At 39.9% G+C, this 23,028-nt stretch overlaps 1 protein-coding gene across 1 annotated transcript; it reads right to left on the bottom strand.

Moving 5' to 3' along the window:
- Positions 1-5,320: 5,320 nt before the first annotated feature.
- LOC138096781 (zinc finger protein 181-like) lies at positions 5,321-15,064 on the bottom strand. Its single transcript, XM_068993049.1, is given in 9 exon segments — positions 5,321-7,223; positions 7,305-7,452; positions 8,434-8,529; positions 8,791-8,911; positions 12,845-12,867; positions 12,870-12,907; positions 14,080-14,086; positions 14,283-14,358; positions 15,014-15,064. Coding segments are annotated over 9 exon segments (1,818 nt in total). The 3' UTR covers positions 5,321-5,965.
- Positions 15,065-23,028: the final 7,964 nt, after the last annotated feature.

The raw sequence follows: 23,028 nt of genomic DNA, 5'->3' as shown, positions 1-23,028 counted from the left end.
TTGTGTGATGATATCAATAGTTTAGGGAGAATGTTTCATGTTCACTTGAGAAGAATATATATTTTGCAGTTTTCAGGTAGAGTGTTATTTCTCTGTTAGATTTTTTTTTAAAGGCTTTTATAAGTGTGTTTTTATTTTTTAAATAACAGAAAGAGTAATAAACTATCATCATTATAGCAAGCTGATCTGAATTGTGTTAAATATTAAATTTGGACTAATGTTCATAGTCAAAAATAATTATTTTAAAATTTATGAAACACATTTTTTATTTTTGTAGGAAATATAGTCAGGTCCTACCTAGCGTAAAACCCTAGTCTTCGCAACTGTCATAATGCAAAAATACTCAATTTGAGATATTGGAGGAAAAAGATTTCATAAAACTTTACACTTATTCCTAAATACAACTGTAATGGGTAAAGACACGGCAACTCAAAGAAACATCATACTTAAATTTCAATGTGCAAATATGAAACAAGTTCATTAAATTTATTGTTGTTCTCCATTACGTATATTAATTCAATTGTGCCTTCAGTTTGAATAATTTCTATATGACTATGTTTGTCAACTGTATTTCACCTGTGTTTATAACAAATACACATGTATAAGCATTCCACCTTTGTTTTAAGTTGTGTTTCTATTTCCTTGTTTGGTTAAAGAGAATTAAATATAGGGTCTCCCTATTTTAGGGGAAATTCTTGGTGTTCATGTTGTTCTAAAATGAGAGTAATGTAAAATACTAAACAAAAACAACAACAAATAGGTTTTAATTGACTTGTTCAAGTCCTCTCTTTCTTTACTTATCTTCTGTGTGGTTGATCTATCCATTACTGAAAGTAGGGTATTGGAATCTCCCACTGTCTGTCTTTTGACTGGTGAGTTTAATCCATTTACATTTAACTACTGGAAAGGAGGAACTTCTGCTAATTTACTCATCATTTTCCAAATGCCTTATAACTTCTTTACCCCTCATTTTCTTCATTATTGTCTGAGAAATTGTTGACAGACATTAAAGTGAACTTTGTAAGGTAGACATTAGTCTCTCTGGCTGGAATATATTGGAGACATTCTAGGCTAACTGAATCAAAGAGAATACTTGGTTAAGGGAATATTTTTTGTTCAAGGAGGCATGAGAAGATCTGTGTGATTGCCAAAAGAATTTTGATCTTCTGAGACACAATACTGCCAAGGAGGCAACTGCAGGCCTTTCACTAGATCTTCAAATTCAGCCTATGTTACTGAGATGTGTGACTCTGGGATATTTGCTAGTACTGCCTGAGTCTCAGGTTGCTGACTGTGTCATAAAAATGGTTATAACATTTACATAATAGTCTGTGGGAGGATTAATAAAAGTAAGAAAAACACACTGAATGACTTACATGTGCCAGGTACTCCATTGTTTGCTGTGTAAATTCTCAAAACCATCTGATAAAATGGAAACTATTTCTGTTTTGGTGCAGAAGTCAAAACTTGAGAAGTAAATTTCCTTAGATTAATGGAAAGCAAGTGCCAGTATCAATAGGCTGATCCAAACCTGGAAATTTGGGTCCAGAACTGGGAGATTTAATTGCTTGAATGCTGCAAAGTCGTTAGCATCCAGTACAGGTATACAGTGTGCTATACATAGCCATGAAACTAACTGCTGCTAATAACAATGTTGTTTGTTTCCATTATATTTTTTCCCGGTTAATCTCTAATGCCAGAGCTTACTTTCTGTGTCTCTCAAGCCACACAACTTTGTCATTGTCTTTTATCAGTGAAATCATAGACATTTCTTTTCTCTAACATAATTGCATCCTGTTTAAAAGACAGTGTGTGACTCTCCTTTGGTGTGAAACACAAAGCTAGCCTCCCACAAAGTGCTGTGATGTGTGCCTTAGTTCTTTCAGGATCTTTATGAATGACTGCACAAGCATCTCTAGCAACACCTGACAAGCCCAAGGTTATTGAAGCTACTCTCACTTTCCAGGCATCAATGATCTTCAATAACATGGAAGGTCCATCTAGTCAAAGCTATGGTTTTTCCAGTAGTCGTGTATGGATGCGACAGGTGGACCATAAAGCTGAGCACCAAAGAATTGATGCTTTTGAACTGTGGTGTTGGAGAAGACTCTTGAGAGTCCCTTGGACTACAAGGAGATCAAACCTGTCCATCCTAAAGGAAATCAGTCCAAAATATCCATTGGAAGGACTGATGCTGAAGCTGAAGCTCCAATACTTTGGCCACCTGATGCAAAGAATTGACTCATTGGAAAAGACCCTGGTGCTGGGAAAGACTGAAGGCAGGAGAAGGGGACAACAGAGGATGAGATGGTTGGATGGCATCACTGACTTGATGGACATGTTTGAGCAAGCTCTGGGAGTTGGTGATGGACAAGAAAGCCTAGTGTGCTGCAGTCCATGGGGTCACAGTCAGACATGACTGAGCTGAACTGAACTGAACCTCCATTCAGGAACAGTGAGGGCAGTTGCACTCAACCCAGAGGACCCTGTATTGAGAGGTCATGCTCAAGTCTTTTAGGGTTCTGATACTGGGTAAAGCCTTACTCTCCTCCATACAGGGATCTGAAGCCTCTTTCATTCTGCTTTCTCCAAAAGACATGTGTAGTATACTCTCCCACCTACCAGTAGCCATGCTGTGTTCTTGTCTCCTCAGAGTATTTTGGATAATAAATATATTTTCCTGCAAGACCGTTCAGTTACCAAAGGAAGATTTGTTGGAAGGAAATGGGAGTGTCTTGTAAAAGCCACCAAAAGGTGAATCAATAAGTTAAGTGACAACTGATTATGAAAACTCACTAGAAGATGTGACATTTGAGACCAGAATGATGCAGTCATGTGAAGAAAATGATGAACTCAATAGCTAATGTTTATTTAAATGCTTTTGAGGTACCAAGCATTTTATACCAATTAATCTACTTAATCTTCATCATAATTCAGAGATATCATTTTACAGAGAAAATCATTTTACAGATGGTAAAGCAAGGTAAATTGTCCAAGGTTGTACAAAGTCAATATACACACAATTTGGATTTATACCCAGGTAACATGACTCCAGAGCCTATGCTCTTCATACACACACACTTTTGAGCTCTTAAATTGTATGGAACATGTCTTATTTACCTTGACTGCAGTAGATGCTCAACCAATTCAGGATGGGGAACACGTGTATTCCTGTGGCAGATTCATGTTGATGTATGGCAAAACCAATACAATATTGTAAAGTAATTAACCTTCAATTAAAATAAATTTATATCTAAAAAAAAGAAATGGTTGAGTAAGACTGAGCATGATTCTCCACTAGTGATATTATAACAACAGTACAATCTCAGCTCAATCTTATTGTAAGAAGGTATATACTCTTATTGCTTTCTTAAAACCTTCGCTATCTTTAAGTCTCTGGCTTTCTTTTCCTTGTTCAGTATCACTGTGAAGGCACTTTAAGAATTGCAAAACATTATGATATGTATGCTCATGCTTTTTAAATGAAAAAGTATGAGTATCTGGATGAATCTTATAACAAAGTAACAAGATGGCATGAACCTGTATGTAGTGAAAGCAAATAAAATCTGAGCGATTAAAGGACTGGTTCATCTCTTTGGCATCAGTGCTTGGGAGAATAGAGGGCAGAGCATGGTAGAAACAAAAAGCTACCACCACTACCTCACAACTAAATATACACGTAGGGGCCAATCCATCCATAATTATAAATGTTCTTATCCTTGTTTGATACCATCCTGTGCTCCTTTAATTATAAACCTCTCAAAGATCCTTCAACATTCCATAGAATGTCAAAATCTTATTAACTAAATCAGAGGAAATATAAATCTCTTCTTAATATTAAAAATCCCATTCCAAACCCAGTCTATCTGCTGAGAATTGATATGGAATGTGCCTTCACCTATTGGTTTTCCATTAAAGTAGCACATACCAGAGTAGGAGAGCATTTTATTTAACGTTGGAAACCCTATCATTCATCCCACACCAGACTTGTATCAATGATATAATATCCTTTCTTAAAATAATTTGTTACTTACAACTATCAAATGCCATAGAGTAAAACCTGAAACATAAACTGCATTTAACTGCCTTTTACTTGCAATATTGTCCGTAAAATCCCAGTCACTGATCTGTATAACCTCTCCAGTCACAAGAAATTGTGGAGCCAGTAAGGCTATTCCGTTTAGAATATTTGAAGCCATCCCGCTTATAGAAACTATATTTATCTGTCAAGCTTCAGTTTAAAAAACAAAAGTGTTCTTAAATATCTCAAGAAGCTATGATACAGGATACTAGTGCTATCAAAATTGGTGAGCAGGCTGCAGAAGTTGTGGGAATGGCTCTGGATTATTCAATTCCAACCCTCCATAACAATGATCAAAGGATGGGGAAATGACTGATGCCAACAGTAATAATACCTAAGCCACAAAACTAGAAACTAGATACTACATAATGGATTTCAGCTGGATCAAACATGATAAAACTTGCTGGTCTGCTTTGCCTAGAATAATCCTTGAGAACACATGTGCCTTACCTACAGTTGTCCTTTATCTGCAAGGGACTGGCTCCAGGACCAACATACTGCCTCACCTCCACAGATACCAAAACCTGCAGGTGCTCCAGGTCCCTTAAATAAAATGGCATAGTTGCTATAACCTAGGCATATCCCCCTGTATACTTTAAAATCATCACTTAATATGATGTATTCCCTGAGCCACTACAAAAGCCAATACAATGTAAATAGTTGTAAACACAATGTAAATGATATGTAAATAATTGCCTATAGCTGGTAAGTCTAAGTTTTCTTTTTAGAACTTTTTGGATGAAAACTTTTCAAAAAACACTTCCAACTGTGAGTGGCTGAATCTACAGACGCAGAATCTGCAGTTATGGATGGTCACTGTAATTAGGACTCATCCTTTAGGATTTGGACTAAAAAGCACATCCACTCTGCTCTAATCCCTCACTGTATGTAATTTCTTGGTTGGATTGTCACAGCACTTATAAAAATTAAAATGCATCATTTAAGTCAACAAGAAATGGACTGTATATTAACCTCACCAAAACAGTCACATTCTTAGTACAGAGATCAGGCCACTTTTTTCTAGGTTTGCTGGTCTTCCACTGAAGACTATACAGGAAAGCTGATCCTCATTCGTCAAGAGGAAGATAGTGGAAAACTCTAAGAAATATCAGTGTGTCAAAGGAGTTCAACATATACAAAACCACTTTATTAGAAATGAAAAATTTTATTCATACCACTTTTTACTTCTATTGCAATGTTCATTTATTACATTTACTGGATTCACTGAGTGACTATATATCTTCACATGGCCATTAGCTAATTTTTATGTAGGACCTGGAGTAAAATGCATGCTGCTACTTTATGATATGCATGTTGATTTATGCTTGTTTGCTCTCCTGTAGAACTGTTTACAAATTAGCATCAATGCAAAGAAAGACTTACACATATTTCCTACATCCTTCAGGTGGTTCTAGCATTAATCTTCTGATGCCTGTAAGCTTAGTAAACAAACACTTTGCTACATTCCTTACATAAACTTTCTCTTCAGTGTGAGTTCTCTGATGTAGAGAATGAAGGATGTATTTTAATTGAAGGACTTCCCACAATCTCTATATTCGTATTGCTTCTCTCCTGTATGTGTGTTATGTTTCTTAAGAGATTCATGTTTGCCCAATGTCTTTCCCAACTTGTTACATATAAAGGATTTTTCTCCAGTGTGGATTTACTTATGTCAACTAAGGGATTAATGCTGGCTAAAGTCTTTCCCACACTTATTGCCATCATAATCTCTCTACAGTGTGAATTGTGATAAACAATAAGGCTTATATCATTGCTAGACTTTCCCATATTCATTACATTCTTAAGAATTTTCTCCAGTATAGATTTTCTGATTTTGAATCTGGGAAGATCTACAGCTACAGTATAGTATGATGAACACTGCCTTTATGCAGTTTCTCTATTATGTGATCTTTCATACACACAGTGACTCATATGGCCTAAAGACTTTTCCACACTTATTGTACTACTGGGTTTCTCTCCATTATGTACTCGCTGATGGGCAGTAAGATTTGAGCCTTTGCTAAATGCCTTTCCACATTCATTACATTTATATGGCTTTTCTCCAGTATGAATTCTCTGATGTACAGTAAGGTTTGAACTACAGCTGAAGGTCTTCCCACATTTAACGCATTCATAGGGTTTCTCTCCAGTATGAATTCTGTGATGTTGAAACAGAGATGACCTGTGACTGAAGGCTTTCCCACATATACTGCATTCATAAGGTTTCAATCTAGTGTGGTTTCTCAAATGCATATTCAGTGATTCAGGTTGGTTGAAAGATTTCCCACATTTTTGACATTCAAAGGGCTTTTCTTCAGTATGAATACTCTGATGCTGAATAAGAAATGAGAGGCTGCTAAAGACTTTCAGACATTTGTTACATTCAAATTGTTTCTCAATAGCATGAATTCTTTGATGTCGAGTAAGGTGTGAGCTACAGCAAAAGGCTTTTCCACATTCTCTACATTCATAAGGTTTCTCTCCAGTATGAATTTTCTGATGGTGAATAAGAGATGACCTGTGAATGAATGCCTTCCCGCATATTCGACATTCATAGAGTTTTTCTTGAGTATGAATTCTCAGATGTTCAATGAGATGTGAAACACGACTAAACGCCTTTCCACAGTTCATACATTCGTATGGTTTCTCTCCAGTGTGAGTGCTTTGATGATTAGTAAGTGATGAGACATGGCTAAAGGCTTTTCCACATTCAATACATTTGTAAGGTTTCTCTCCACTGTGGCTTATTTGATGTCGAGTAAGGGATGAGCCATGGCTAAAAGTCTTCCCACATTCATGACATTCATAGGGTTTCTCTCCTGTATGAATTCTCCAATGCCGATTAAGGATTGATTGTTTGCCAAAGGCTTTCCCACATTCACTGCAGGTATAGATTTTCTCTCTATTCAAAGTCTGGTGAAGGGTAAGAGATTTGCTTTGGCTGAAGGCTGCTACACTTTCATTAGAATTCAGAAGTTTCTTTCCATCATTGATATTCTCATTTTTTATAACTGAATTTGTTGGTAAGCTCTTCTTAAGTATATCACATTTATGTGACTTCCCTTCAGCAGAAATTCTCTGTGGTTCAGAAAAAATAGACTTTAAATGGAAGATGCTTTTAAACATATTACATTTGTAAACACTTTCCCCAATGGGACTTTCTCTAAAGGTGAGGGTCACTGGTCTGAAATGCTCTACTTGATTTTCATACTTCCCCTCCAACTTTTTGATATAATACAAGTCCTTGTTAAAATTTGAAAATTCATGATTTTGTTGTGTAGTTTTTTCCTTTATTACCATTTGGGGTAAATCTTCATCATAAATATCCTCCTTCATTGATAATTCTTTGTTTTCCCATCTTGATTTACAATCTGTAATATATAAGATAAAGAGCAAAACACTGCTTTATCTGAACTACTTGAAAGGAAACTTCTATGTCAGAAACAGGAGAATTGGATAAAAAATAAAGTCATTCCCCCCAGTGCCAAGAAAACACATAGCTCTGACAACTCTCATATAGTCAATGATTTCTGAACAAAGTTAAAATGGAGCACAGAGAATACAAACAGCTCACAGAGGCAGGAACAGAGTGTAATAAGGGAAATGAATTAATACATAGACAGTCTATGGGGAAAAAAATGAAACTATCAGAAAGAAAATGCAAAAGGCATTCTGGATCCCAAGCCAACATTTTGTGTCTATACTTGTATGAACGACTACATTTTATCTCAGCCTTGGTTCTCCAAACTGATTAATCTCAATTTGCTGTCAGATTATTATGCTTAGTATGGAGAATGTACAGTACTGCACTAAATAGCTACAATGACAACAAAATAATGTAAATGCTCTTTATGGCTCAGAAAGATTTAAGCTTTGTGAGTTTCGGTAGGATCTATGTGAACTCATAATATTTACTGACAGAAAATACTGTTGTCAGAAACCTTCTTATATATCCCTTACTTCCTTCAACATTTATGTTCACTCTTGATCTTTGAAGTTCTGCCTCAGGGGTAAAGTGGTTTTCCATTTACTTGACAGCTTTTTTAGCCTAAAACCATTTGTATATTTTTCCTTACATGGACATATAACAGAAAAATTTGCCTTATTTCAATTCAAATAAATGACAATTTGGATTATAATGATGGCAAAACCCTCCACTTTTGATCAGATGAGTAATACAGAAAGATAATAATTTACGATAGAGGAACTGTCATTTAGAAATCTAAGCATCCCTCAATTTTGTTACTTCTGGAATCTCTGATAACAGTATCCCTAAAATATACTAAAATGCCTCTCTACTTTACACAAGCATCTTTAAACGAAGATCTGTTTCCTGATTCACCATGACTTACCTGAAAACATATCTTTTGACAGCTTTTCCTCCACCATCCAAGGTTCTTTGCCATCCTCCAATAAAGCAATCACATATGGCTTAGGTATAGAAAGACCTGCTTGCAGGAAAAATGTTAGAAAAAACACTGTTTAAGTTGTGGTCTTCATGGAGAGACCATCACCATAAAAGGGACCAAAGAAAGATCTGAAGGATGTTCACTGAAATGGGACGATAAGCTTCAGGCAGGACGGAACAAAACTATACATGTCCTTAGGACTGTGAAACAAAAATTCAGCCATTTACTAAAGAGGATCTCTAGCAATTCACAGTGGCAGATGTAAGACCTCCATTGAGGGGAAGGAAGAGATATACTTACCTAGGGATACCAGGTTCTCATAATTCTGGACCATCACATCCTTGTATAAATCCCTCTGAGTAGAATTGAGCCATCTCCACTCTTCATGAGAGAAGTCTATGGCCACATCACTAAATGTCACCTGAAAGAGCAAACACATTTAGGCTCAATCATAGCCCAGGCCTCTTCTGTCACTGATTAAAGGATAAAATTACCCTGGTGTGGAAGAAAGGGAAAAAGATTCCAGCAGTTGTCACAATGATCAAGAATCTGATCTAAGTAATAATTGGATAACTATGTGCTTGGCACTGTTATACAATAAGGGTAAGAGACAAATACAAGAACTCTGCTTCAGGAGAGTAGGGAACAGAATCATAAAATTTTTAAAATTCAGCATTCAACATTTGACAGCATTTAGTCAAGTGCTTAGTTTTGTTTTTCATAGCTTATGTGCCAAGTAATAAAACATGAATTAAGTTTAAAAAAAAGAATCCAATAGGCTCAAAAAAAGACATCTTTATATTAAAGATAAACACATAATCATATATATAACCACTTTATAAACAAAAAGCAAAAACATTTATGGTACATAATTAACCCTTATAATCTATAATTAAAATAATTTGAGACTCCTGGGCAAAAGGACTGACGGATGGTTTCATGCCTTTTGGTAGTCTTTAAATAGAACCTTAAAGGAAGAGCAAAGAAAAATAAGACACATCCTAAGGAAAATATCCTAAGAAAACAGATTTCTTCCCAACAGTATTCATTCATGGTATTATTTAAAGTGGAAAAATTTTAGAAAAAGTTTAAATGTTCAATCATAACTTATTGGCTAGTCAAATTAAAATATGTGAAAAAAACATGTATACATTTGTTGTTGTTTAGCTCCTAAGTTGTGTCCAACCCTTTTGTGACTCCCATGGACTGCAGCCCCCCAGGTTCCTCTGTCCAAGGGCTTTCCTTTTTTTTCCTGTCCAAGGCAAGAATATGGAGCTGGTTGAATTTCCTTCAGTGCATTTAAAATGTCATTATTACTACATTTCATTGGTGAAACAGACATTGTTTGGCTACTGTAAATTTTTCATTCCAACTATAGATTCAATACTATATTACTTCATTTGGGTGTTTTACACGTGTGTTCACCAGTGATACTGGTCTTTGGTTTTAAAGAGAGAATTTACCTTTGTCTGGTGTTGGGGAAATTAAAAATCAATCAAATCTACCAAGCAGAAAATCCTTTCTATAATGTAAAAAGAGAACAGTTTTATTACTGAGAAAGCATTAAACCAGACTGTAATGCACTTCATAATAATAATAGCTAATAATTAATGAGACTGCAAGGACAGAAAGAACTCTCACCCTTTTATAAAGTCAGTCAGATACAACCCATTACAGGGTCACACAGTCGGACATGAGTAAAGCAACTCAGCATGCATGCACAAGGGCCTTGGAGACATCACTTTGCAATTACAGGTGAATTTAGGATGAACTATTGCAACACATAGTTCATCCTAAATTCACCTGGTTATTGGGGTAGTCCTCTGTGTTAGGTGCCTTTACTCCAAAGAAAAAATTTTAAACTCATTATCTTTATGACAAGCAGGTAGTTAGCAGCACCCCAGGCTCCTCTGTCCAAGGGCTTTCCTTTTTTTTTTCCTGTCCAAGGCAAGAATATGGAGCTGGTTGAATTTCCCTCAGTGCATTTAAAATGTCATTATTACTATGTTTCATTGGTGAAACAGACACTGTTTGGTTACTGTAAATTTTTCAGCTTATTTAGACCTGAAGCCAGAAGTCTAGGCTAAACTCCCATACAGATAGGGAGACAGAGGTGCATCTTCCTTTATGTTTTCATTTCAAAGGGATGTCTCCAGGGCCCTTGCACAGGCATACTAAGTCGCTTCAGTCGTGTCCAACTCTGTGCAACCCTACGGACCATAGCCTGCCAGGCTCCTCTGTCCATGGGATTCTCCAGGCAAGAATACTGGAGTGGGTTGCCATGCCCTCCTCCCAGGAGATTTTCCCAACTCAGGAATTGAACCAACATCTCTTATGTCTCCTGCATTGGCAGGCAGGTTGTTTACCACTAGTGCCATCAATGCCCTTAAGAAAGACTTTAATGCTCTGTAAAACTGGCAGAGGCTTATTTAGCTTTGAAAAGATTTATAAACATCTCAAAGGGACAGGGGAAAGGATATAGTTACATATTTTTCTCAAGGAAACACGCTTAAGAAAAGGAAAGGGGAGAAGGTCTCCCTTTGGCACTAGGGAAAAGTATTTTTCCCATCTGTATTTGCTCTTAGCTAGATATGGGGGTTATACTAGCCTTATCACATGAACTGAGAAAATGTCCATCTTTTCCTGTTTTCCACAGTGATCTTTAAAATGATCAGCTTTTACAAATCTCACCTGATAAGCCAAACTGAAAAGTCAACACTATATTAAATGAATAAAACACCATGTTTTTTTCTACCAATGCAAAGATATTTCATATTTTAAGTTTTGATATTAATCAATATCATAATATTAATAGTCCAGAGAAGAAACCCCACATACTCTAACATATTCTTTGATCTTTATTTAAATCAAAGTTTCTCAGTCTTGGCACTACTGACATTTCAAGCTGAACAACTCTTTGCTGTGGGGGCTGTCCTGAGAATTTTAGGATGTTTAATAGCATCCCTAGCCTCGACCCTTCAGATACTAGTATCAGCTCCCCTTAACTATTCCCTACCCCCGTTTTAACAGCTGAAAATGTCTCTGCTGCTGCTGCTAAGTCGCTTCAGTTGTGTCCAACTCTGTGCAGGCTCCACTGTCCCTGGGATTTTCCAGGCAAGAGTACTGGAGTGGGGTGCCATTGCCTTCTCCAGAAAATGTCTCTAAACATCAAATGTCTCTTATGAATGGGATTAAGGGGAACAAAGTCAACCCTGTTTGAAAACCACTGCTGCACAAAATTTTTGCATTTCCTTGAAAGACTCTCTTAGGCCTCTCTACCTATACTCAAGGTGTTCTCTCAGTTTGGTATAACTTTACTTTCACCTCTGTCTCCCTGGTATTATGGGCCACCTAGACAACTCCAGGAAGGGATGCTTCAACTCTCTCTTCCCCTTCAGTGTCCCAGCAGCCTGGGATGCTATTTCACCTCTGTCCCTAGAACTTAGATATTAAATAAATACCTTAATTTTTTTTTTAGATTTTTAATTTATTAAAAAAATTTTTTTTTAATTTTTTTTACTTTACAATATTGTACTGGTTCTGCCACATGTCAACATGAATCCGCCACGGGCGTACACGTGATCCCCATCCTGAACCCCCCTCCCACCTTCCTCCCCGTACCATCCCTCCAAGTCATCCCAGTGCACCAGCTCCAAGCATCCTGTATCGAACCTGGACTGGTGATTCGTTTCTTATATGATATTATACATGTTTCAGTGCCATTTCCCCAAATTGTCCTCCCCTTTCCCTCTCCCATAGAGCCCAAAAGACTGTTCTATACATCTATGTCTCTTTTGCTGTCTCGCATACAAGGTTATCGGTACCATCTTTCTAAATTCCATATATATATATATGTGTTAGTATACTGTATTGGTGTTTTTCTTTCTGGCTTACTTCACTCTGTATAATAGTCTCCAGTTTCATCCATACCAGTCCTGTATTGTTCAATACAGTAGCCACTGTATTTGGCTATAAAATTTAATTAAAATTAAATTTAAATAAAATAAAAAAGTCAGTTCCTTAGTCACTCCAGTTATAATTCAACTGCTTAACAGTCATAAGGGGCTGGTGGCTGCCACAATGGACAGGACACAAGCAGGATACTTCACCCACTATAGAAAGTTCTCTTTGACAGTACTGCATGAGATCATGAAATCTTGTGTACCAATGACAGAAACCTATGTAAGAATCTCCTAACAGTTATTTGTTAAGTGTTTAGAAAATAAGTCAATGAATGATTTTGGCAGTTAGTTCACTTTAGCTTTTACCTAAAAAAAAAAAAAGACTTATTTAAATTCTAATTGTCTAACATTCCCAAGAAACAGACTGCCCAACATGCATATATGCCACTCACACCTTCTCCTATACAGGTTTCATTTCCACTCCATGATTCTTTCCCATCATTTTCTCATCACTCCTTCATTCAACAACTCTTTACCAAGTATCTGGCTATACCAGATACCACTCTGGCCACTAAGATAAAACAGTCAACAAAAAGATATCCTTTCCAGTAGGAGGAGATAAAACAATGAGCATATGCATATAGCAAACACATGTAGTGTAGTGTAGCAGCTAGTGAGTGATGTGTGTGCATGCATGCTCAGTCGTGTCTGATTCTTTGAGACCCTATAGACTACAGCCCACCAGGTTCCTCTGTCCATGGGATTTCCCAGGCAAGAACACTGGAGGGGGTTGCCATTTCTTCCTCCAGGGAATCTTCCCGACTCAGGGGTCAAACTGTGACTCCTGTGTCTCCTGCATTGGCAGGCGTGTTCTTTACCGCTGAGCCATCGGGACAGGAGAGTGCTTTGAAAAACAACACAATGATGGAGGAGTAGAAGTGATAGTCAAGAGAAGGTGACTACGATTTTACATAGGTGTTCAGGGAAGTTTTACTGAGAAAGTAACTACAGAGCAAAGATACAAAGGAGGTCAGAATGCAAGCTTGTATATATCTAGGTAAAGAATATTCCATGCAGATAGTACAGCAACTTCGAAGGCCTGGAGGCAGGTAGCCAGTGTGGCTGTTGCTCCCAGAGAACAAAGAAACAGACGGAAGATGAAATCAGCAAAGTAATAAGACAGCCTAACTGTGCAAAGTTTTTTGTCACTACACAATTCTGATTTCTGAGTTAGGGCCACCAAAGAGTTTTAACCTGAGGAATGACAGGATTTTATATAACAAGAGGATCACTGTGACAGCTGTATTGTGAAGACTGAAGAGGGTCAAGGGCAGAAGCAGGAAATCCAGCAAGGTGACTATTGCAATAACCTAAGTGGCTTGGACCAGGGAGGCAGTGGCAGTGGCAGAGATGTGGTAACCAATGGTCAGGTTGTGTAGATATACTATGTATATTTTAGATCTAACTACAGTGTCTCAATGTGAATTATAAGAGAAAGGGAGGTCTCAAGGATGACTCCAAACATCTCTTGACTTGAATAACTGAAAAGACTGACATATACCATTAATAGAGACCACATGATACAGCTTAAACAACCATAAAGCAAATACCTAAAATTCCAAACTTGAATTCTGAATCATAATTTTAAAAAAGTTTTGCTCAAGACTCTTCTCTTTTCTGCTTCTACCAGAAAACTGATAGAAAAGAAGAGCACTGAGAGAAAATACTTTGGAGTTTTGCAGGCTCCATGCTTTATTTTAATGAAAGGAATCAAAGATCCAATCCCTAAGTGAACTTTGTGAGGTGGGAACTGGTAGGAGAGGCAAAGCAAACACTCAAGAGTCCTGATAAGTGGGTGTTTTAGGAAGATTTGGGGACAAATCAACTTACCTGAAACATGACTCTGCAATTTCCAATAGTCGACACAGTCCTCTTTCCAGGTTGTCTTCTTATAGAAGGGCAGTGCCTGAAAAGGCAGATCAAAACAGGAAAAAGCAGTCATGACAAATCAGGCGTATCTCACAATCTCGCAGCTCAGGACACACCTGCATGGAGGATCCCACTGGGAATCATTTTCTAGGGGTCCAACCTTTCCCTGAATTAACAATGTGTTCCTTGGCAAGAGGTAACCAGGTGGAATCTACATGTACATCAACTATCATATATACATGAGTGTCTGAGTGTGTGTGTGTGTGTGTGTGTGTGCGCGCGCACGCGCTCAGTCGTGTCCAACTCTGGGACCCCATAGACTGTAGCCCGCCAGGCTCCTCTATGTAAAATTTCAGGCAAGAATATTGGAGCAGGTTGCCGTTTCCTTCTCTAGGGGATCTTCCCTATCCAGGGATCGAAGGAGGTCTCCCGCGTCTCCTGCACTGGCAGGTGGATTCTTTACCGCTGAGCCACCTGGGCAGCCCATATATAAGTGACCGACTCATAAAACAACAGTAATAATAATGTTAAATAAGAGCTCTTTCGATCTTCACCACTATGCACGGTGGGCATTCACATTATTCCAGATTTCTTTTTTAAATAAACGATGAGAAAAACTGAAACTCGGCAACACTGAAGCAATTTAGGGTTTACACAATTTTTTTTTTTTTTTTTCAGTGCGTATAACGCACACTCGCTCTCCCATTTCCTTTTTTACAACAGCTCTTAGAGGTAAGCGCCATCCTTACTCCCCTTTTACAAAGCAGGACAGAGGCCCAGAGGAGCCAGGGGCCTGCCTGGGCTCACACCGCGGGGTAGACGCTGGGACCTGAGAGGTCATGGCGGCCGTGCCCAGCGCCGGCCACCCTCCCCGCACCCACACTTGCCTGACCCCTCAGCAGACCCCCACCAACACGGAAGCCGTCCACTGCGGGCACCTCCGCGTACCTGACGCGCCGTGTAGCTGTAGTGAACAAAGGCCGCTTGCCTCGCCGGAACGGCCCTGCCCAGAGTCCTGCGCGATTTCAGGACCAAGAATACTGCTGCTGGGTCGGAGACAAACGCCGGGCAGCCCCAGGCGGAGCCCCGGTCCGGTCGGCACTTCTCAGACTCCTCCGCTTCACGGAGAAAAGTTGCCAGTGACTCGCACGGTTGCCTTCCAGAAAACCACACTTCCCAGGAGGCTCAGCGGCCGCGCGATCTCGGAGCACCGCGAGACCACGGGTTGAGCTTTGTGAGAAATTACACCGCTTGGAGACTCTACTGGGGTCGATCCCCTTGGAAGAATGCAGGAGACAACAGTCGTCTCTGGCGAACTTCGCTTCCCGAAACCAACGGCAGCGTCTACAAGCGCTGTGAAGATAGTGAGAGCCCAAACCGGGAACCTATGTTTCCCAGAAGATTATGAGGCCGTGAAAACGTCTTTTGGGTCGTTTCTGTGCTCGTGCAGACGTTTTCCTCCTTGAACAAGGGCAGACTTGCTGGTGCGGGACAAGAAGTGGCCTCTGCCAGCCGAAGATCCGTCATTCAAAACTTTGCTGCCACTCTGCTCGGCTTGTACTGCTCTTGAGTATTTAGCTTCCACTTGTCCAGGACTGTATTTCCTCAAATACCCTATATCCGCTCTGTCACAACATTAGCTGAACTGGGACCAACTGCCCTTCCCAGAAGTTCGTGGGGTCCGCCGTCGCTTGGACACTGACTACCACGGTGATGTGCATTAACATGTCCTCGAAGGACTCAGGATTATCGGACTCAAGTGAGGGTTTTGAGGATAAAGACCCTCAATCGTGGGAAAAACCACTCCTCTGACCCTCCTCTGTCCTTAAGACTTTGCCCAGCCCACCTACACAGGCGCTGGACAGATGTATCAAGGCCAGAGCATTCTACTCTTGGTATTAATTTGGGTTGTCGCCTTTATTTTCTTTTTAAATTAAATCATTTTACCTGTTTTTTTAAAAAAAATTATAAATAGCATGAGAGAATTTTCTCATGCTTTTTATGAAATTCTTTGCCTTTTCTCCTGCTTGGGATTGTTGAGCAGATTGAATCTGTTAAGTGGCATCTTCCCGTCCTCAGAAAAATTTCCTTCTCCATATATTGGGCCCTTCTCCATTTTTTCTCCTCTTCTTGTGAATTCCAGTTAGTTGTTAGGTAGATTTTTCCACTCTATTTTCCTCTAATTTCCATCTTTCTGTCTCTGTATTGCAGTCTGAATGATTTATTATTTATCTAACATAATTCCCTTTTCCAGTGGATTTTTTTTGTTTTCAATTTTTCAAAAATTTGTGTAACATGGTAGGCACAGTTGATTCATAATATGATAATACCAATATTGAAGATATGTGTGCTAAGTTGCTTCAGTCGTGTCTGACTCTTTGCAACGCCATGAACTGTAGCTCACCAGGCTCCTCTGTCCATGGGATTCTCCAGGCAAGAATACTGGAGTGCGTTGCCATGCCTTCCTCCAGGGGATCTTCCTGACCCAGGGATCAAACTTGCATCTCTGTGTCTCCTGGCAGGTGCATTCTTTACCACTAGCACCACCTAGGAAATCTTAAGATCTTATGAATCTTTGTAAATTTTTAAATTTCTGTACTCAGTTCGTGCTGTTTCCTTTTTTGGTGGTTACCTTTGTGTGCTGCTCAGTCCCTGAAAATAGATTTTACTGGTCTCCCCAATATCCTTGGATGAAAGTGCCTCTCTTTCCTACAGATTATATAGTTTGATTTTCAGACAAAATCTGGGATTGCTTCCACTCTGGAAACACTGTAAAACATAAAGTCTCTACTCAATCCTTTCAGAAAATCTTACATAGAAATTCTTCATTGTTGCTGCTTTTCCTTAGGAGTTTTTTGGAAGAATTGTGAAGACTTCTCATTATGGGTCCTCAGATATTTGAGACATAAATTAAGTTCATGGGGAAGCAGGGTTAACATTAAAGGACTAGATGTGATTAGGGAGCAGAGGTGAGAAGAACTTTATATGTAGGGCTAGTCCTGTTTCAATAGCAATTTATGACCAGTACTTAAAAGAACAAATTACTTCAAAGCTAAACTGCTAAAGTGTGAATGCTACATGATTTGAATTTTTGACAGAAAGGATAGAGGCACTCTGATGAGTAGAGACTAAGGAGGAGAAATTTAAGGGCAGATGGAGTGGGGACTTAGGCATAGGTAAACCAGTTTAAAACAAATATGCCAGTCACTTGAGAAAGAAAATGGGGCTGAGAGAGATCAATAAGGAAACAGGAAAACACTTCACATGCCATACTGAACCCATTCCCTTCTACTAACCCTAAGTTGCCTTCATTCCCTTTTATATTAGGCAATATTTACAATAAATTATTTTGCTATTAGAATTTATCTATTTAAGGGCACATTTTAGAATATGAACTAGGAGTAGAAAAAGTTCTGCTCTCTTCCATTTTTCTTGCTCACAGAGATATACATGTTAATTCAGTGCTCACATTTATGCCCCCTTGAGAGTCCCTTGGACTACAAGGAGACCCAACCAGTCCATTCTGAAGGAGATCAGCCCTGGGATTTCTTTGGAAGGAATGGTGCTAAAGCTGAAACTCTAGTACTTTGGCCACTTCATGCAAAGAGTTGACTCATTGGAAAAGACTGATGCTGGGAGGGATTGGGGGCAGGAGGAGAAGGGGACGACAGAGCATGAAGTGGCTGGATGGCGTCACTGACTCGATGGATGTGAGTCTGAGTGAACTGCAGGAGTTGGTGATGGACAGGGAGGCCTGGCGTGCTGTGATTCATGAGGTCGCAAAGAGTCGGACACGACTGAGCTACTGAACTGAACTGAACTGAAGCCTTTAAACGGTAGCTCAGCTGGTAAAGAATCTGCCTGCAGTGTGAAGACGTGGGTTCCATCCCTGGGTTGGGAAGATCCTTTGAAAAAGGGAATGGCTACCCACTCCAGTACTGTTGCCTGGAACATCCCATGGATGGAGGAGCCTGGTGGGCTGCAGTCCATGGGGTCGTTGAGAGTTGGACATGACTCAGTGACTTCACTTTCACTTTTCACTTTCATGCATTGGAGAAGAAAATGGCAACCCACTCTACTGTTCTTGCCTGGAGAATCCCAGGGACGGCGGAGCCTGGTGGGCTGCTGTCTGTGGGGTTGCACAGAGTTGGACACAACTGAAGCAACTTAGCAGGAGTACCAGCAGCAAGCCTTTAAATGGTGACTCAGCTGGTAAAGAATCTGCCTGCAGTGTGAAGACATAGGTTCCATCCCTGGGTTGGGAAGATCCTTTGGAAAAGGGAATGGCTACCCACTCCAGTATTCAGGCCTGGAGAATTCCATGGAGTGTGTATCCATGGAGTCACAAAGAGATGAACATGACTGAGCAACTTTCACTTTCAAGCCATTAAACAGGCTTCCCAGGTGGCACTCCGTGGTTAAAGAACCCTCCTGCCAATGCAGGAGACACAAGAGTTGTGGTTTCGATTACTGAGTCAGGAAGATCCCCAGGAGGACAGCATGGCAATGCACTCCAATGCTCTTGCCTACCTGGAGAATCCCATGGACAGAGGAGTTTGGAGGGCTACAGTCCATGGAGTCAACAAAGAGTTGGACACAACTGAAATGACTTAGCACATGCATACCAGCCTTTAAATAAAGACTTTTGCCTAGAGGTTCCTCCTCATGACCTCACTGCTATTCTATCTTGTCTTCTAGATTCTTGCTCTATTTTCACCTTCTCAAATGGGTCATTCCTCCCAGTCTTTCTACAGGTGCCATCTATCCCTCTATATACCATCCTGTTTTAATTATTCACCCAACACTCACCAGTTTTTGTTACTCATGGTAATTCACCAATTTGTTTATTATTTGACAGCAAGCACTTGACTGAAACTTACTGGAACAAAGTATAGGTCTCTTCTCAACACTGCATTTCCAACATGAAGATCCATGCTGGAGTACTGAAGCTACTTTATAAGGAAGGAAGGAAGGGAAACAAAGAAAGAAAAATCTCATCTTATATGCTTTATCACTTTCCACTCTACCCAGTCTTCCCATCCTCCCTACTCTAAACTGCTTTTATGCTTCTGTAGGGTTGTCTATTCTGGGAACTTCAAATAACTGCAATCGTTTGTTTTCCATTTGTTCCTATATGTCGATCCCTTTTACCAGTTTTATCCTCCCTCCCCACTGTGCCTTCTCCTCTGGTAACTACTACTATGTTCTCTAAGTATCTATGTATTTGTTTTTGGTTTTTATTAGTTTTTTAAAAATTCCACATACGAGTGAAGTCATAGAATATTTATCTTTTCTCTGTCTGACACTTTTCACTTAGCATAAAGTGGCCAAAGTCAGCATCAGTCCTTCCAATGAATATTAAGGACTGATTTCCTTTAGGATTGACTGGTTCGATCTCCGTGTAGTGCAAGGGACTCTCAAGAGTCTTCTCCACACCACAGTTCAAAAGCATCAATTCTTCAGTGCTCAGCTTTCTTTATAGTCCATCTCTCACATCCGTCACGACTGCTGGAAAAAACCAAAGCTTGACTAGATGGACCTTTGTCAGCAAAGTAATGTCTCTGCATTTTAATATGCCATCTAGGTTGGTCATAGCTTTTCTTCCAAGGAGTAAGCATCTTTTAATTTCATAGCTGCTGCAGTCACCATCTGCAGTGATTTTGGAGCCCAAGAAAATAGTCTGTCACTGTTTCCATTACCCCATCTATTTGCTATGAAGTGATTTCTTTGGAAGGAATGATGCTAAAGCTGAAACTCCAGTACTTTGGCCACCTCATGTGAAGAGTTGACTCATTGGAAAATACTTTGATGCTGGGAGGGATTGGGGGTAGGAGGAGAAGGGGACAACAGAGGATGAGATGGCTGGATGGCATCACTGACTCGATGGACGTGAGTCTGAGTAAACTCCGGGAGTTGGTGATGGACAGGGAGGCCTGGTGTGCTGCGATTCATGGGGTCGCAAAGAGTCAGACATGACTGAGCGACTGAACTGAACTGAACTGAACTGATGGGACCAGATGCCATGATCTTAGTTTTTTGAATGTTGAGTTTTAAACCAGTTTTTTCACTCTCCTCTTTCACTGTCATCAAGAGGTTCTTTAGTTCCTCTTCACTTTCTACCATAAGTGTGGTATCATCTGCATATCTGAGGTTATTGATATTGCTCCCAGCAACCTTGATTCCAGCTTGTGCTTCATCCAGCCCAGCATTTTGCATAATATACTCTGCATATAAGTTAAATAAACAGGGTCACAATGTACAGCCTTGATGTACTCCTTAACCAATTTTGAACCAATCCATTGTTCCATGTCCAGTTCTACTGTTTCTTCTTGACCTGCATATAGTTTTCTCAGGAGGCAGGTAAGGAGGTCTGGTATTCCCATTTCTTTAAGAATTTTCCACAGTTTGTTGTGATCCACACAGTCAAAGATTTTAGCATAATCAATGAAGCAGAAATGTCTAACTCTTTGTGACTCCATGAACTGTAGTCCACCAGGCTCTTCAGTCCATGGAATTCTCCATACAAGGATGTTAAACTGGGTGGCCATTTCCTTCTCCAGGGGATCTTCCTAGCCCAGGGATCAAACCCAGGCCTCCTGCATTGCAGGCAGATTCTTTACCATCTTAGTCACCAGAGGAGCCCACCCATCTGAATGCAGAATTCCAAAGAATAGTAAGGAGAGATAAGAAAGGCTTCCTAAGTGAACAATGCAAAGAAATAGAGGAAAACAATAGAATGGGAAAAGCTAGAGATCTCTTCAAGAAAATTAGAGATACCAAGGGAACATTTCATGCAAAGATGGGCACAATAAAGGAAAGAAAGAGCATGGACGTACCAGAAGCAGAAGATATTAAGAAGAGGTGGCAAGAATACACAGAAGAACTGTACAAAAAAGATCTTCATGACCTGGATAACCACAGTGGTGTGATCACTCACCTAGAGGCAGACATCCTGGAGTGTGAAGTCAAGTGGGCCTTAGGAAGCATCACTATAAACAAAGCTAGTGGAAATGATGGAATTCCAGGTGAGCTATTTCAAATCCTAAAAGATGATGCTGTTAAAGTGCTGCACTCAGTGTGCTTAGTCCCTCAGTTGTGTCTGACTCCTTGCGACCCCATGGACTGTAGCCCACCAGCCTCTCTGTCCATGGTGATTCTCCAGGCAAAATACTTGAGTGGGTTGCCATGACTTCCTCCAGGGGATTTTCCCAGCCCAGGGATCAAACCCAGGTATCTCACATTGCAGGCAAATTTTTTACTGGCTAAGGCACCAGGGAAGCCCAAGAGTACTGGAGTGGGTAGCTTATCTCTTCTCCAGGAGATCTTCCTGACCCAAGAATCGAACTGGTGTCTCTTGCACTGCAGGTGGGTTCTTTACAGGCTGAGATACCAGGAAAGCCCCTGATCATGCATAATTCATTCATTTCAGTAGTTTTTCATTTTTCATACCTTCTTTTTTTTCAATATGCCAGCAAAGTTGGAAAAGTCAGCAGTGGTTACTGCTTCCCAGGTGGCTTTTTAGGAGACGCTAGTAGTAAAGAACCCGCCTGCCAATGCAGGAGATGTAAGAGTCACAGGTTTGATCCCCCAGTCAGAAAGATACCCTTGAGAAGGAAATAGCAACCCACTCCAGTGTTCTTCACTGGAGAATCCAATTAACAGAGGTGCCTGGTGGGCTACAGTCCATGGGGTTGCAATAGTTGGACACGACTGAAGCGACTTAACACTCACCCATGCAGTGGTCACAGGACTGAAAAAGGTCAGTTTTCATTCCAATCCCAAAGAAGGGCAATGCCAAAGAATGTTCAAAGTATGGTTCAGTTGTACTCATTTCACATGCGAGCAAGGTAATGGGCAAAATCCTTCAAGCTAGGCTTCAACAGTATGTTAACCAAGAACTTCCAGATCTACAAGCTGGATTTAGATAGAAAAGGCAGAGTAACCAGAGATCAAATTGCCAACATCCATTGCATCATAGAAAAGCAAGGGGATTTCATAAAAACATCTACTTCTGCTTCATTGCCTACACTAAAGCCTTTGAGTGTGTACATCACAGCAAACTATGGAAAATTCTAAAAAATTTCTTAAAACCAGACCACTTTACTTTGCTCCTGAGAAACCTGTATGCAGGTCAAGAGGCAACAGTTAGAACCAGACATGGGACAATGGACGGGTTCAAAATTGGGAAAGGAGAACGTCAAGGCTGCATATTGTCACCCTGCTTATTTAATTTATATGCAGAGTACATCATGCGAAATACCGGGCTGGATGAAGCACAAGCGGGAATTGAGATTGCCAGAAGAAATATCAATTACCCCAGATATGCAGATGACATCATGTTAATGGCAGAAAGTGAAAAGGAACTAAAGAGCCTCTTCATGAAAGTGAAAGAGAAGAATGAAAAAGCTGGCCTTAAAACTCAGCATTCAAAAAATTAAGATCATGGCATCTGGTCCCACCACTTCAGATGCAAATAGATGGGGAAATGTAAACAGTGACGGACTTTATTTTCTTGGGCTTCAAAACCACTGTGGATTGTGACTGTAGCCATGAAATCTGGAAGAAAAACTATGACAAACCTAGACAGTGTGTTAAAAAGCAGGACATAACTTTGCCTACAAAGGTGCATATAGTCAAAGCTATGTTTTTTTTCTGGAAGTCATCTATAGATGTGAGAGTTGGACCATAAAGAAAGCTGAGCATGAAA

The sequence above is a fragment of the Capricornis sumatraensis genome, chromosome 20, assembly GCF_032405125.1.
Source record: "Capricornis sumatraensis isolate serow.1 chromosome 20, serow.2, whole genome shotgun sequence".
In the NCBI taxonomy this organism is placed as follows: Eukaryota; Metazoa; Chordata; class Mammalia; order Artiodactyla; family Bovidae; genus Capricornis; species Capricornis sumatraensis.
This window is presented reverse-complemented; position numbering and strand designations above follow the sequence as displayed.